General features: G+C 54.8%; 1 protein-coding gene across 1 annotated transcript in view; it reads right to left on the reverse strand.

Annotated features, from left to right (window-relative positions):
* Positions 1-2,341: 2,341 nt before the first annotated feature.
* The window catches only part of PAX5 (paired box 5), a 176,340-nt gene continuing 162,422 nt past the window's right edge, over positions 2,342-16,259 (reverse strand). The window contains exons 9-10 of the mRNA XM_059926497.1: positions 9,222-9,308; positions 2,342-2,418 (exon numbers count right to left, since the gene is read on the reverse strand). Of these exons, the coding sequence (XP_059782480.1) occupies positions 2,342-2,418; positions 9,222-9,308 (164 nt within the window). The remainder of the gene's footprint in view (positions 2,419-9,221; positions 9,309-16,259) is intronic.

A 16,259-nucleotide genomic window follows, 5' to 3' on the forward strand; every position in this document is an offset into this window, starting at 1 on the left:
CAGCAGGTTCCAGGGCGGTGGGTGTGCCTGCGGTGAGCTCACTGGCTCTACTGCTGCCCTGGGTGACTGGGCTTCCTCGGCAGTTCTAGCAGCTCCAGGACACCTCGTCGGAAGTGGTGGCCCAGAACCATCTCCTGCTGCCCTCACTGTCGACTTCCTGCCCCAGGGATGAGAGCATCGCTACATGCCAGGGGTCAGGGGGCCGAGTCCCAGCCTCACCTCCACCAGTCACTGCCTGGGGACTCCACCTTGCTAAGCCTCGGTTTCTTCTTCTATCCCACCACCTTGTAGGGGCATTGTGGGGCGGGGGGATACTTGGTGGTGGCCAGAGGAGATCGGCTCTGTCTCCCTGCACGGTCCTGGGCATCCCCAAGCTGGGCCTCAGTTTCCCCTAAGGGGAGCTGACTTAGGTCTTCCTCAAAGCTGAGTTTCACCCCGCTAGGTGTTCTTGTTTTTCACTTGGTCGGAACATTAGCAGGACTCCGGTGCCCCACTATGCCTGCTCGGACCTGGAGGGCTTGCCCAGAGGCCCGTGTCACAGCCTCAGCGCCCCGGGAGAAAGGAAGGGAAGGAGAGAGCTGTCGGGTAATTCTGCAGGGGACCCTGCTCTACCAAGGCAGCTGAGGCTCAGAGAGGTGAACGGTCTTGCCTGAGGACGCACAGCAAGGCAGGCAGAGGTGCGGCCAGGACAAGACCTCTTAGGCCTGATAACCTCAAGTGCGGGCTCTCTCTGCCCCAGCTCTCTGCCAGCTTGGTGACATGCAGACATCAGGCACACTGTCACAGGAGAGGGCAAAGTCCACTGTCATTGTGGTAATTCAGTCCATGTTTGGATGGGGCCTCTACCTGTCTGTTCTGAGTTGGCAAGGGATATTGTGCAAGGAGTTGAGGCCCCAGGCAAAGAGATGGTGGCCCTGGTACCTCCATTTCGAAACCATTCCCAGTTCACACACCAATTCCTCACTGCCTGTCCTGTTCCTCTCCAGGAAGCTTTCCTCTGTCCCCCAGATCCTCCCAGGTGGCTTTTTCTGACCACTTCAGCCCACAGTGAGTTATCCCAGCTCCCACTCCAGGCTCCCGAGGCCCTTGGCCATGGCCCTGACCATCACAGCCCCTTGCATCAACAGGTAGATACCCACTGTGCAAGTCAGGCATCCGCCCCCACCAGAGCACCTCTGTTCCTAGCTGCATACTAGGCTCCATGAGGCCAGGGAGGGGCTGGTCAGGAAGTTCTGGCTGACTGCTGTAGGTGTTTGTGGTCCTTGGTCCAGGCAAAGTCCTTTTTGTTAATCATTGTCTATGTGGCAGGGACAGGCTTGCCCAGAATCCACTCACAGGCATCCTGGAGGGTGGGAGAAGTGTCCATGGTAGGTGTCCAATGTGATTTGAGCCTGGGCACACCTCAGAAAACACATCCCAGTTCAGTTCAGTGGTTCCAGGGGCTGGGGGTCTGGAGAGCCTCAGGCCCGCCTTGGACCATCATCTCCTGGGTCCCGTCCAGCCCTAACATTCCAAGTCCACAATGCAATCAGCACCTTGGATGACATCTTACTTTAAAACAGTAGCTGAGGAATCTCCTAGACAGTTCTTTTTGAGTCCTTTGATATGGAAAAGAGCTACTCGCACTGCACTGGGCCCAGGGAAAGGGGGGCAGGAAGCCAGGGAGGGGTCTTGGGGTGGGTGGTTGCTTAGAGCAAAGCCAACCCAATGAGACTCTTAGTCCAGATATTAAAGAAGTAGCAATGAGCAGGGAGCTGGGGCCTGGGGGTGGGCATCCTTAGTCTCAAGGGCATCTCCAAACCCACCTTCAGGGGGCACCCAGCGCAGAGGGGATGCTCTGTGCACAGGTCTACGTCATCCTGTGACACGACGGGAGTGCTGGATGCGTAATGGCTGGGCAGTCTGCTCAGTTGGACCCTCGGGCCCACAAAAAAGCAATAAGGTATTTACACGGGTGCTGCTGAAGCAACAAAAGCAAAAACTCTCCTTCCCAGGCCTGAGGCAGGAAGACGGACGGGTGGTCAGACAGCTAGGGGGCTGGCAGGCTGGGCTGGGGCTGCAGTTGTCTGCAGAACAGTCTGTTGGTCTGTGGAGACCCAGTCACATCGGGAGAAGCTCATCAACTGACTCTTAGAAATGGACGGGTGTCTAGAAGTCCAACAGTCCTACCACAGAAGCCCAGAGTCCCTGGCAGGAAAAGGGGGAGGGAGTTTCAGGCGAGTGGGGGGTTGCTGGGGGACGGTCTCATTGGGCCCCTCTGGCTGTGTTCGGAGGGGGCTGGGAGGCTATGGCCTTCAGTGATATGTGTCATAAGTGCTTGGCGCCTGCCTGGCTCCTGGGGTCAGTGACGGTCGTAGGCCGTGGCAGCTGCGGGCGGGGCGGCTCCTCGGGCAGCGGCGCTGTAATAGTACGGGGAGCCTGGAAGAGACAGAAGAGGCCACGGAAGTTGGAGGGAGACCCTGTGCCCCCAGCTCCGTACCGGGGGTCCCCTTTCCACCAGTGTCCCCTGCCTCTGTCCCTTCCTCCCCCTCCCCCAGTCCAGGCCACTGTCCTCTCTCACCAAGATCTCAGTCCCTGATCAGGGCCGCTGCCTGGTCATAGGTTTCAGGGCCTCCTCACCACCTAGAGCTGGGGTGGGCAGATGGGGCCCAATCCACCCACCCCACCCCCCACCCCCCCTCCCGCCCCCACGCTGCTGCCTGTTTCAGTAATTAACGTTTGACTGGGACCCAACCTTGCCCATTTCTTTCTGTATCGTCTGTGACTGCTTTCATGCTGCTACTGCAGAGCTGAGTGCTACAATAGCGACCACACGGCCTGCAAAGCCTAAAATATGTACTATCAGGCCCTTTACAGAAAAAGTTTGCCGGTTTCTGAGCAAGAGGATGAAAAGTCATCACTTCGTAGTCTGGCCCGTGGAAGCTTTGTGACCTAGCCCTGCCGACCTCTGGATTTCCCTCTAGGACCACCACCCCTCCGGCTCACTCCCAGGCACCCCGCTCCTGCAAGATCACGTGAACTCTGCAGCCATCTCAAATATACCAGAGGGCTAATGGCAGCTACCACAGGCTGAGCACTTCCTGCCCCACCCTGCCATATCCTTTACACACGTTGTCTGATTTAATCCTACGGGGCAGGTAGAGCTAGCCCATTTTATCCAACTCGCATGCCTCCGCACCTTTTCCACGCTCTGCCTCCTGCCTGGAACACGTTGGCTGCACCTTCACCCCCTTTCCTGTCTGCTGAATAGTGCCGCCTCCTTCAAGTCCGAGAGCCCCTGTCTCCTCCTCTGGGCTGCCCCCTGTCCTGAGCCCACACCGTGCTGCAGGCTGGCCACGGGCTCTGATCATCTCTTTCTGTGCTTCTTCCCCCTCGCCTGCACGGAGAGCCCCACACGGGCAGGGGCTGGGTTCTGCTCTGCTCGGTGTCCGTCGCCAGCCCCCAGCCTGGAGCCCGGCACATGGCACGTGCTCGGCTAGGTTTGCTGAGAAGATGAGCAACAGCACTGAGTGAACCAACAATAGTAAAGACCCTGCCCATTCATTCATTTATTTTCCAACCCTACTGGGTGCAGCACTGGGCAATAATGAACGAACGCAGGCCAATGTTCAGAGTCAGGAGGGGGATCAGAGCTCTGGGAAAAGAGCTCTGGGAATGCAAGATTATTCTGGCAGGGTCAGGCTTCCTGGAGGAAGCAGGTTGGGTTGAACTTGGAGGACATGAAGATTTGGATAGATGAGTACGTGGGCGAAGGGCAGGGGGCAGCCCTGCTTCCTGTGACCTCCAGACAGAGCCAGTGTGGGGCCTTTTGTACCGATGCTGGGTTCGTCCCACTGTCTGGGGGCTGCTCTCTTTAACTGCATGCTTTGGATGAGGCCTGCCGGAGCCCTGCTCTGTGTTCAAACTCCTCTCCAGGGACAAAAGGGTCTGGGGGGCTCAAGGGGACGAGCAGATTCTCAGAACCACAGAAGTTAGAGACACTAGGCCGTCTCTTCCTTTTACAGGTGGGGCTGGGGGTGGTAGAACTGAGGCTCAACAGACCACTCATGTGCCCAAAGCCACAGAGCCTCTCAGGGCCAGAGCCTGGCCTGGAATTCTGGTTGTCGGCCCCTAGTTCAGGACTCTTTCTGCCATGACACAGTTCACAGCCTGTACAGCTATGTCGGAGGGCTGTGTTTATCCAAGTGGATAGCAGCTGGGGTCCTGTCAGCCACTGTAGGCCACGTGTCTGCTGGGGCAGGAATAGTAAGCTTCTTAATTCCCCAGGGGAGGTGACTCATACTTATTCTGAAATCTCACCCAAATCCAAACCAATCCTGGCAATTCTCCCAGATGCCATAACTGGGCACCAAGGCCTGAAGATTGCCAGTCAGGCTCTATCGCTCCTGGCTGAGTGAACTTGGACAAGTGGCTTCACTCCCCTGAGCCTCAGTTTTCTCACCTCTAAAAGCGGGGTCACAGTGGGGCTATACGAGGGCACCACGAGGTAAGGATGTGAAGGTGCTCTGGAAATGGACACTTTTCTAAGCCCTTTATATGCTTTCACTCTTTTATTTCCACAACAATTCTATCAGGTAGGCACTAGTATTGCCCCCATTGGGCAGATGAGGAAACTGATGCACAGAGAGAATAAGTAGCTTGCCCAGGGTCATGCTGCTAGGAGGTAATCAAGAGGGCAGGATTAGCATGTGCCACCGCCCCTCCAAACTCAGCCCCATTTAGTGGGTATAATTCTCCCTCCCCAGCCCCCAGGAAGGCAGTAATGGCTCAAGCAGCAGTGACGATGGGGGAGCAGGCAGTGCCTTGCTGTGCTGTTCCAGAAGGTATGGACACCAGTGCCATGCTGAAGTATTCCCAGAGATGGATTTTTCTGCTGCCTTCTGTCACCTCCCTGGCCAGAGCCCTGACTCAGACGCCTGGCAGCCTCCTCTGCTCTCTCTCCTGAGGGAGGGGGCCAGTCACCCACAGAGTATCTGCAGTGCCAGCCCTGCGTCCTGCCTTCAGGGCCCAGGTGAGAGGGGTGTGTGTGTGTGTGTGTGTGTGTGTGTGTGTGTGTGTGTCAGGAAAACCACAGGGGCTGTCCCCGCAAATGAGGGACGGGAAATCCTGGCTCGGGCCTCAGAGTTTCCCAGGGGCCAGCTCTCATCCTGGGCTCCGATTCGCTTCCCTCTCAAAGCCTAATCTCTCGGCCAGGCTGTCCAGTGACCTCAGTGCGAGGGCCCCATGGCAAAAATCAAAAACGCTTGCATTTACCGTGAGAAATGAAAACATCACCTCACAAAGCTCTCTGTCTTCCTGGTGCCCATTAGACCTCCATCTAGAATAAACTTGTCCTTTCTTCTGTCATTTTTCCTCTCTAATTCACATTATCATCAATTTACTTCTTGACACAGTCATTCCGGGCTCCTACTCGCTCTCTAATCCCTTTACAGTGGCCACAGGCGCTCCGGTTCTAATCCTAATTGACCGCGGCAGCCTTTCTTCCTGCCACCAGCCTGCCGCCCCGCCTGCCCGGGGCCCCAGTGGGATGCTGGATCCCGGCCGCCCTGGCTGGGCCGGGCGTGGGCAGACCGCAGGCAGCTCCTGGGGAGGAGGCTCAGCGGGAAGGGAGGCTCTCCTGCAGCTTCGTTAGGTGGCATTGCCCATCCAGGTGTGGGCAGGGTGTGTGAGGGTCCCACCTGTTTCCACAGCTCCCACTGATCTAGCAGAGCACAGAGGCACCTCAGAGCAGGTTTCCCCGCTGGCACCCTCCCCAAGTAGCAGAAATACTCTACTTCTCCAGCCCAGTGGGATTCTTTCAGCTAAAGCCCTGAAGACACTGGGGGAAGGGCAGGCTGGTAGATGGGAGAGGGCCTGGAACTTATTTGCAAGACTATGGTAGAGCAAGCCTGGCATCTCACTCATCTTCAGGAAAGTGGGATCACCGCATTCCGGGCCTCAAGAGAGCATCGGGTTCAGCTCCCGCTTGAATGAAGCTGCCAGTGGCCACTATCCTCATTTTACACCTGAGGCAACTGAGGCCCAGATTGGTTGATGACCTGACCTTGATTCCCCAGGTTACAGACTTGGGCACAGCAGGGGCCATTTCTCATGTTTGTAACAGTCCAACATTGTTTAAACTTTTCTTGCGTTTGCGGAGTTTTCTGTGGTATGAGGCCTGCCTCTTTGAGTTAGAAGTCAGAACTCATTCTCCCAGTTGCCTTTGCTGCTAGGGCACAGGGGCGTCACCTGGGCCCTGCCAATTGGAATCTCTTGAGTTTGACCTCAGTTGGGAGGGGAGCAGCTTGAGGAAGTGGGCTGACAGCCTCTACCTGCTGGAGGTGGGTACAGAGGCAGGGCAGAGCTCTCAAGCACCCCAGCTGAAGCAGTAGCACAGAGCGGGCTGCTTGTGGGTACCAACAGTGGAGGTGTGTATGCTAGAGCAGCCCTGGTGTTGTTCCTGGCTGTGTGTCCCATGCCTGTCTCTTTGGTCCTCCTGGAGATTCTGGGAGCCCCCAATATTCCTTAATAAATTCACTTTCTGCTTAAACCAGCCAGAGTGGAATCTGTTGTTTGCAACTGAAAGCCTGACAGATAAATACAATAACCTGGCTTTCAAAAACAGATCAGCACTGTTCTCATGGCATACAAGGTCTGAGTATTTGGGACTCCCAGGCTTGTTAGTATGGAGAGATGAGCCTCTTTTCCTGGCTGTAGTACTGTTCAGACTGAATTGGTCAGGAAGAGTAAGAGTACCACATCACACACTGATTATGAATACAGGCTCTAGAGTCAGGGTGACGGGAGTTTGAGTTCTCATTCTGCTCCCTGCATGCTGTGTGACCTCAAGTAAGTTAATTAACCTTTCTGAGCCTCACTCTCTTCATCTGTAAAGATAATATTGATACCTTGTGCCCCCTAGGACTGTTGATAGGATAAAATGAGGTAACCCCCACGAAGGGTTTTGCCCAGTGCCTGCACAATTAGCAAGTGCTCATTTAGATGAACAGAGTTTTGATTCTTTTTCCTCTTCTCCACACTGGTTCTGGCCCTCCTCAAGTCACTGAGCACATCCCAGCCCAGATACACTTGTCTGAGGCTCTCTCACCCCCAGCCTGTGAGCTCCCTGGGACATTGTCCACAACTTTTCCACACCAGACACATAGTCTACACGTATAATTGGGGATATGAACTGGATTTCACTCCAGCTTGAGCAGCAAAGGCCTCGGATGTGGTCTAGTCCTCTCCTCCCCTTGACATCCCCTTGGGGTCCTAGCTGCCCGCACAATCAGGTGCAGACTTCTCAGTGTGGCATTCAAGGTCCCCCACCTGTGGCCCTACCTCCTACTCCATCCCTTTGCTATGCTTGCCTGAGCAGCTCCTTTCTCACTTCTCTGATTCTTGAACTCCCAGGCAAATAAGCCTATAAGATACCTCATAAACATTAGAAAAAGCAGCCATACTCCTGTGCCAGGGCTTGGGGCTTTGTACCATGCATGGGCTCGATTTCAGCCCCCACTTGTCCCCTTGGGCAGTACACGGCCATATGTGGAGGCCCTAGGTCAACATGGCCTCATTGGGGTCATATCCCCATCACAAGGAACCCCTCCTGCAGCCTGGCCCAGGCCTCCTTTGTGCCACATCCCCTGTGGGTCTCACAGCAGCACTGGGACCAGGGCTCTGTATGAGGCCGATTTGCAGGGAGCAGCTCCCAGGCTCAGGCCTCCTGACCCATCCCTCCACCCCAACCCCTGCCGAAAGACTCTGGTTCAGGGTCAGCGTTTGCCTCCTGACACTGACAACTGGGCCAACTCAGAACCCAGGGCCTCTCAGGGGGCTTGTTTAAGGAAAAGCATTAAGTAAGCGGAGACCTTACTTCATACCTAGAAGTAATTTTTACCAAAACCAAAAAAGAAGTCTGAGCAATCAGTCCACAGATTCAGCCCCTCCAGGAGGCCACAGATGGCAAGAACCCAGTCTGCTATAAAACGAAATATTCAGGCACAGTGCCTGGAGTGATAGTTGGCATTGTTCCTTATTTCACCTGAAGTTTTGCATGCTACACCAAAATGCTTTGGGTGGCCCAAGGCTCAAACGCATGGAAGGATTGCAGCCAGGAAGGGATGGTGTCTACGTCATTGTCTGTCCTAATCACCAAAGCAGGTTGGGGAAGGGGCCAAGGCTGTGACTTCATGGCCTCCTTCGCAGACCCATGCCTAGCAACTTGAGTTTGAAGACACGAGGTTCTTGCTTTTTTGATAAAGTCTATGTTTCTCAGTCCTGAAATAATTCAGGATCCAGGGAATTAACAGGTTCTTAATTAAGCAGGCCTTGTTAAGCTGTACAGATAAACCTGGATGGTCTCAGAGGCCCTTCCATGCCTGACCTTAGTGGAAATTCCTCAGCTGACTGCTGGGGAAAGATCGGTGTTGCTGCCTGCAGGCTGATTCACTGGCTCTGCCCCCAGGGTGTGTGACATCTGCGAGCCCTGAGCCCCTGCTTCATGCTCCAGAATCTTCAGCTCCAGCTGGCACTCACCAGCTGGTATCATGTAAGTTCATTGCAACAAAACAAAGGGCTCTCCTTGGCCTTTTGAGGGCTGAGTTAGCCCTGCTTGGTCTTTGGGGTGGCCCAAATATCTTTGATGATGTACACAGATCAGGCTGGCCCCAGCCATGGACCATCTGCAGTCTGAGGCCTGGGCAGAGTCTGGGCACCAGCTGAGCTCAGAACGGCATGACTTGGCAGGCCTTCAGCCACAGGGCAACCCATTTCTAATGGAGCTGGCTCTAGTGTCCATGGCAGACATCACTAATCAATATCCATGCCTCAGAGTCCTTACCAAGACAGATAGCCACTACCAATCAATCCAAGTTGGTCTCCTGGCTGCTCTTATTTAGAGATTTCTCACCAAAATATTCAATGATTCTTAAGAAATATGTTACTCTTGGGCAGGCACTTTTCCTACCTTTCTCTTTCTCCCTCAGTGGCCTTTTTAAATCTGTTCCCCTTCTGTGCCATTTTCCCTTATCCACTAAAACATCTGGGGGAGGGCTGAGGGCACAAGCAGGGCTGGAGTGGTGTTTACTGTCCTGAAGCCCCATCACAACTCCCACGTTGCAAGCATCTGGGGAGAGCTACCCACCCCACCTCAGTGACCGGACCTGAGGATATTGAGGGACCCTGGCCCAACGGGGCAGCTGATGGCCCAGGGGCCCCACAGGGCCTCCGCCAGTACTCACCGAGCAGCCCCGGGTTGGGGAACCTCCAGGAGTCGTTGTACGAGGGATATTGAGGGTGGCTGTAGGGGCTCCCGGAAAACTCACTCCCTGCATGTGGTGGGTGGGGAGAGAAACAGGAACCAAATGTCAAGTCAGGTTCGGAAAATGCCAATGGCATTTGTCTCTTTCATAAACTGTGGGTACTTTGTGTAACCAATAAAGGCAAGTCCGGTCCACCCCCTTATCAAGTGGACAGCTGTCATTGGCATTGTCTACATTTTTCCCTATAACCTTTTTCTTATTAGTGGGATTGAATACCAACCTCTCACATGAGTACCATTGGATTACCATGTGCCAGGTGTTCCCTGGGGTTATTGGCCCATTTTATAGATGGGAAGACTGATGCCCAGGGTCTCTCACAAAACAGCCTGGATTCACCCAACCCAAGTCCAAAGGCCCAACTGCTTGGTTCTCAGCAGTAGCCTAAAAAGCCACTCAACAGCCAGCTACCTATACAACTGCTGAGAACCAAGCAGTCTGGGGCTTGGGACTTGGTTCTCAGCACTGACAGAGGCCACTCCAGAACCCCAGTGTGGATGCAGTGCCATTTCCCATGTGTTTCCTGAGTGGCTCTGGACTGGGAAGCCAAAGATGACCCCAACTCTAGTCTAGACCTCTGTGCTGTGAATCCAGAGGTGACTGCTCCCCAGGCCTCAGTCCAATGGGGAAGATGAGACATAAACTCAGGCCCCCGGCACTTTGCTGAGATGAAGGGACAAGCTGAAGGGCTGGGGGAGCACAGAAGAGGGACTGGGTGGGGCCTTCTGGGCATGGGGAAAGGACCAAGAGCTGCAAGCTGCGCCAGGTGGCGAGAGCAGTGGGTGTAGGCGGGCAGAGTGGTAATTGAGGATGGTTCACTCTTGCCCAGCTGTTCGTGGAGCCATGATACTTGGCATCTGGCACTTCCTTGTGCCCTCACTTCCAGCCACAGGAGAGCCTCTTTACCACTAGGCAGTGTCAGGAGAGGAGCTCAAAATCCCTGCCCTCAAACCTTGCTGCCCTGGCTCTGTAGCAGGACAGGCCCCTCCTGTCTCCTCCCTGTGGCTGGAGCTCCTGGGGTGTGGGTGCCCCAGTGTGGCAGCAGTTGTGTAGGTAGCTGGCTGTTGAGCGGCTTTTTAGGCTACTGGTTACAGAGCATGTGGGCCCCACCCTGGCAGTGGTGACAGGAGTCACACAGCCCCATGAGACCACCCTTGGCACCATCCATGCTTCCATGGATTCTTGTTAGGGATGCCAAAGGGCCGAAGGGCAGGAGCCTCTAGAAGGACAGCCAGCCAGAAGTCAGGACGTGGAGCACTGCTCTTTCTCTGGGGGCCTCGGCCCAAATGTAGGGGCCCCAGGGCTCCACCAGGTGCAGCAGGAACAATAAAGCAGGCCCGAGGGCCAGCCGCTCCCACCCACCCCCGGGCCCAGCTAGCCTCCTCCCCACTTCCACAGGCGACTGCAGGCAGGTCATGCGCACGCGTGCGCGCGCGCACACACACACACACACACACACACACGTGCGCTCGCACGCACACATGCGCTCCTCCTCTGGCCTCTCTGGGGGCCACTCCCAGCCTGACAGGCTGAGCCTTCCAATTCTCTGTTTTTTATGCCTCAGTGGTCAGGGTGTCAGGTTCCAGCGTGCAAGGGAGAGCATGGTGACAGTGCTGGGCCGCAGCAGCCCAGCCTCTGCATTTCCATCAGCGCCACGGCACCTCCTCCTCCTCCTCCTCCTGGGGGGTCGGGTGGGGGAGCAGAGCCACAAGCCGCCTGGAGAAGGGGGACAGCCACCCTCTCCCCAGGGCTCTGGGCACCCACGGAGCTGCCCCATCAGAGGCGCTTCCTGACAGCTCTGCGCCTGGCCTGGGGCATCGGACTACACCAGCAAAGGCCGTCTCTGCATTTCCATCTAGCAGCATCGCGCCTGTCTGCTAGGCCCAGCTCCAAGGCCACCTCTTCCAGGAAGCCTCCTTGATCTCCAGCCCCCAAAAGTGCAAGTCTCGGGTCTGTTCAGCTGGAGTTAATTAATTAATTGTATCCTTGTTATCCATCCCACACCTTCCCCCCAACTCTGTCCCCAAACTGGCAAAGGGCCATAAACAGCTCCAACTCCTCGAGAGGATGTACCTGTCAGTGTTGCCCACCATCCTCGACCCCGTCCCCACCTGCCTGGCCTTCTAGAATCCCACTCAGGTACCTCTTCCTCTGGGAAGCCCCTCTCCTGCCCCTCCTGGGGCGCACCCTGTCTCCCGCTGTGCCCCACAGCGCCAGGTTCGCCCTGACCTGCACGGGAGTCTCCTGTGACATGGGAGTGTCTGTCTGCAGGTCAGCGTCTGATTCCTCTCAGCACCCACGTGCCACCCACCCCCAGTGTAATACCCCGTCCACAGCAGACAGTCGGTGCTCCATGAACCGCCGGTAGCTCGCTGCCTCTACCTGTAACATGATGCTCTTGTCCACGTGGCTCTCTCCCTCACCTCCTTCCAGGCTTTGCTCCAGTGTCACCTCCGAACCATCGCATTTCCAATGGAAACTCCTTCCCCTTTCCCTGCTTAACTTTTCTCCATAGAACCGATCACAATCTAACATATCTAACTTATTGTGCTTATCTTTCTTGTTAATTCTGCTTCCTCCACGAGGATGTAAGCTCCATGGGGGCAGGGAGTTCATGCCTCTATCTCAATGTCTAGCAGGCCCTGAAAACTATTTGTTAAATGAATGAAAGAATGGGAACTCCTCCCATTCTTTCATAGATGACAGCTCTCCCTACTTCCATTATTAGTACCGATAGCCAGGGGTGTATTGTGCACCTGCTGTGTGCCAGGATTCAAACCGGTTTATCCGATCCATTGCCCAGGTTCCATCCACCACGCCATCCTTCTCCTGGTGGAAGAAATGAACCCCCAGGGACCCACCCTGCCTGGTGTGTTTAGAGCACTGGCATGGCGGTACCTTTGGTGGGGCCCCTGTCCTGTGAGATGCCCTGTGAGAGTGTGCCCTCTGGGTAAGGGGAGCTTGACGGTCTCTGGGGCATGAGGCTGACCTCAGGTCTGGTCCAGCCACATGCTGGGGACTCCGGGATGGTGTCATTATCGGAAGTGCCACACAGGCAGCTGGCTGGGTTTAGGGAGTCCTCACCCATGAGATGTGGGGAGACCAGGTCGTCAATTGTCAAGAAAGCTGCCTGTCTATGGACCCGGACTAGCTCGGCCACAAAGATGGCTGGGAAGCAGCAGACCACCCAGATTCAAACCCGCATGCTGCCACTGAACCCTTCAGAGCAAGGGCTCTGGGGCCAGACTGCCTGGGTCCAAATCCTGTGTCTGCCTCTTCCTAGCTCTGTGACCATCAGCAGGTTACTCAACCTCTCTGCGCCTGTTTCCTCCTCAGTAGAGTCAGGACAATTAATAGATCCCACTGCACGTGGTCACTGTAAAGACTGAATGAATGATACACAGTGTCTGGCACGCAGTGACTGCTCAGCAAATGTCAGTCACAATGACAATGACCTGACTTCGGTCACCAAGGCCTCCTTGGCATCTAGAATCTCATTTAACCCTCCCAACAGTCCTGTGACGCTCATGAGATGGATGCAACCGTCCGCATTTTATATGTGAGGAAATGGGGGCTCAGGAAGGTGTGGGGGACTTGCCCAGGCCAGGAGGCAACCCCAAGTCCAGCTTCCTGTCTCCCAGCCCAGGGCCCTCTGCCCATGTGACACTGTGACACTGCCTTCCCACCCTGGGCCTCTGTCTTCCATTTGTGTCTAAAGGCCCTTCCTATCTGCTGAGCCTGAATTTCACTTCTCAGGGGCCACAGTGCTCCCAGCAGGGAGGGAGGCCTCTCCTTGAGGCTCTGTGGGCCCCACCTGATGATGAGTTTCTTTGGGTCTGGAGGCTCCAATCTCCTGCTGCGTCTCCCCTGCTTGAATTCGCCACCATCATGACACCTGAGGCGCATTCACCTTCTTTCCTTCAAATCTTAGGACCGCAGCTTAGAAAAGAGAGTCTGGTCCAGCCAAGAGAAGGTCCGGGGAAAGCACTGGGGATGCCTTCTGGGTGGAGGGGAGCATGTGAGCCAGGATGGGTAGGAGTCTGATATGCAGAGGCAGACAGGGCATTCCGGGCACAAGCAAAGGTGTGGGGTGGGAGGGACAGAGTGTGACCCCCGCACACCCAGGTCTTCATGAGGCCCCAGCAGAGGCAAGCCATGGAGCAGAGTGGGGCGGAGCAGAAACGTTATGCATTTCTCCCATCAGGGCTGGGACCCGGACAGCCTTCAGACTCAGGAGGACCAGGACCTGGAGGACAGGCTGCAGGAGGTGAGCCCGTGGTCAGGGAGACCAGCTGGGAGGCTGCGGTCACAATCCAAGCCAGAGGGAACGGGAGCCCGAGGGACAACACAGCTGCAACATCCATAGGCACGAAGCAATGCTCCTCCAGCGCAGGAATGAGATTCTCAGGCATCACATGAAAGCCCCACTTCTGGCTCATTGTTGGGGCACCCAGAGGTGAGGCCAGATGGCCCAAGACAGAGCTTGCACAATAGACGCTTCTCTTACGATTGCCCAGCACCAAGGACACCACGGGACCCTTGCCCCATTCCACTAACTGATCCGTGCTTTGGGCATCTCTCAAAAATGCCAACCCTTTAAACTGGGAAACCTTTTCTTTATGCATTAAAAGAAAAGCTTCTGTGAGGCCTGACTGTGGTGCCAGCTCATGGCCAGCAGCTCATGCCCAGCAGGCAGTGTACCTTCCCCTGTGCCAAGGAGACTGGGGAAGCTGGGGAGTGAGGGAAGACTGAATCGGTCCCTAAAAGGAATTTTAGAGCGTTACTTATTTTTATCGCTGAGTTCTTGGATATACAAAAGGAGGCCCAGAGCTGGGTTCAGGGGTGGGGATGGTGACGGCTCACGTGCGGTGCGCGGAGGACTGAACGACCTGAACTGAGGGAGGTTCTGCTATCAAGAAGGAGAAAGCGGGAGACAAAAGGAGACGTCCGTGCCCCATGGGGTGGGGGGAGTGAAGAACATTCAAGAAGTGGGCATCTAATTCCCATTTTACGTCACCCACATTGGGACGTAAAGCCTGCTACACACTCAAATGCCGGTACGACTGGGCTGGTGTTTTCTCCCCACGTGGAAATCGAAGGAAGCAGCTGCGTGCCACGTTTGGGCAGCCAGTGGGGTTGAGGTGAAAGACTGTGGTCCAAGAACAGTGTGGATCACAGGGCCCAAGAATTCCGTGATGTCAGGAAGCCTGAGTCACGGGGGTGGGCGTGCGAAAGTTAACCGTCCCCCCTCCAACACCCCGTCTGAGCGCAGTTAGGAAGCAGCCAGAGGGCGTGGCACTCCATCTCATGATAACCCCATCCAAGATTTTAGAGCAGAGAACTCAGGGGCTCGGGGCCGAGGGACTTGGCTTCTCACTAGGTATCCGAGGGACTAGCAATCACTCCCCTCATACCTACCCAACTCCAACCAACTCACTCCTTCCCAGAATTAATGGGAAGTAAGATAGGCCCGTTCCCCCCACCACAAACTTATCTTACATTACACCTCGCCAACCTCTGCTGGGACTCATAGTCCCAGATTATTTGGACTGGACAAACTTGAGAGATGAGTTCCTTCAACCTCCCCTCCCCCAAGCCACACACCAGGCAGGGCCAGGGCAGGACCAGAACACCGGCCTACTCCCAAGTCCCCGGGCTTCCACCATCCCAAGGAAGACATCACTGGGCTGGGCCAGCGGGGGAGAGAAAGTCCTCCCCTCACCACCCTCCCCACCTCTGGTATGTCTGAGAATTTTCAAACACACAGCAAAGTTGAAAGAATTTTACAGTGAACACTTGTGTACCCACTACTTAATTCCACCATCAATATTTTCTTATATTTGCTTATCATCTATCTCTCCCTCCAGCCTTTCATTCATCTTATCTTTTATGTATTTCCAAGTAAATTGGAAACATCAATACATTTTCCCCTAAGTATTTCAGCATGCGTATCATTAACTGAAGTCCATTATTTGTTTAAAAGTTTTTTCTTTTGACATAAAGTGTACACATAATGAAATGCACAGATCTTAAATGTACTATTGCTACGTTTTGACAAATGTATACACCTGTGTAGCCCAAACCTCTATGAAGATATAGAACATTATCTTCACCCCAGAGAAGGAAAGTTCTCTTCTGCTGGAGAAGGGGGTCTTTTGACCATGAGAACCCAGTTATCTGGGGATCTGACCAAGTCATTCCCCCATGAACACGGGGCTCTAAGATTAGCGCTGATATCGTTCCTTCTGTTAACGAGAAGAGGGCAGTGAGTACTTTCATCTGCATTGTCTGTTAGAGCAGGGGACAGTTAAGTCCTTTGTGCTTGGCCAACATATCAAGCACATTAAGGAAGTTATCAAGCGTGATGTCTTGGAGGGTATAACCCCGAACATCGAGGACTGGGTAACTGTGACTAAAACAAAACAAGGTGGGCTGACTAAATCTGTTGATGCCCGCTACACTGTCTTTTATCTCCTCATTAAGCAGCATCCGGAGGCTCACTGGGCATGGACTAACATTCCAGCCTTTTCTCCAGCCGCCCTCCATACGGAGCGCCGCCTAGCTTTGATCGCTCAGCGGAAGAAGGATCTGCAGCCAGGGCCCTGTGGCCCTCGTAGCAAGGTACCTGTCATTCTTAACAGGACCACTCACAAATACAGCGAGGTTGTGGACTGGCTAGTCGAAAACGGAATAACTTCTGAGAGACAATGGCTGCTGGAAGACAAAGAATCCTTTCGCAGCTTTCAAGCAAGCTCAACAGGGCAGCACTGGAGAACGCGCGAGCCGAAATGCTCCTGACGAAGTCGGCCGAAGACTACCTGCTAGGCAAGCTTCCAGTCGGGGACACCACCAAGAACAAGGTGTTCCAACGTTTCCAGGTGAATCGGTACGACCCCGTCTTGGCAGCGAACATCCTAGTTCGCTGGGCCCAGTGGGAGTTCAACAAGTGCAACGCCATCT

Source organism: Balaenoptera ricei, chromosome 6, assembly GCF_028023285.1.
Source record: "Balaenoptera ricei isolate mBalRic1 chromosome 6, mBalRic1.hap2, whole genome shotgun sequence".
NCBI classification, from domain to species: domain Eukaryota; kingdom Metazoa; phylum Chordata; class Mammalia; order Artiodactyla; family Balaenopteridae; genus Balaenoptera; species Balaenoptera ricei.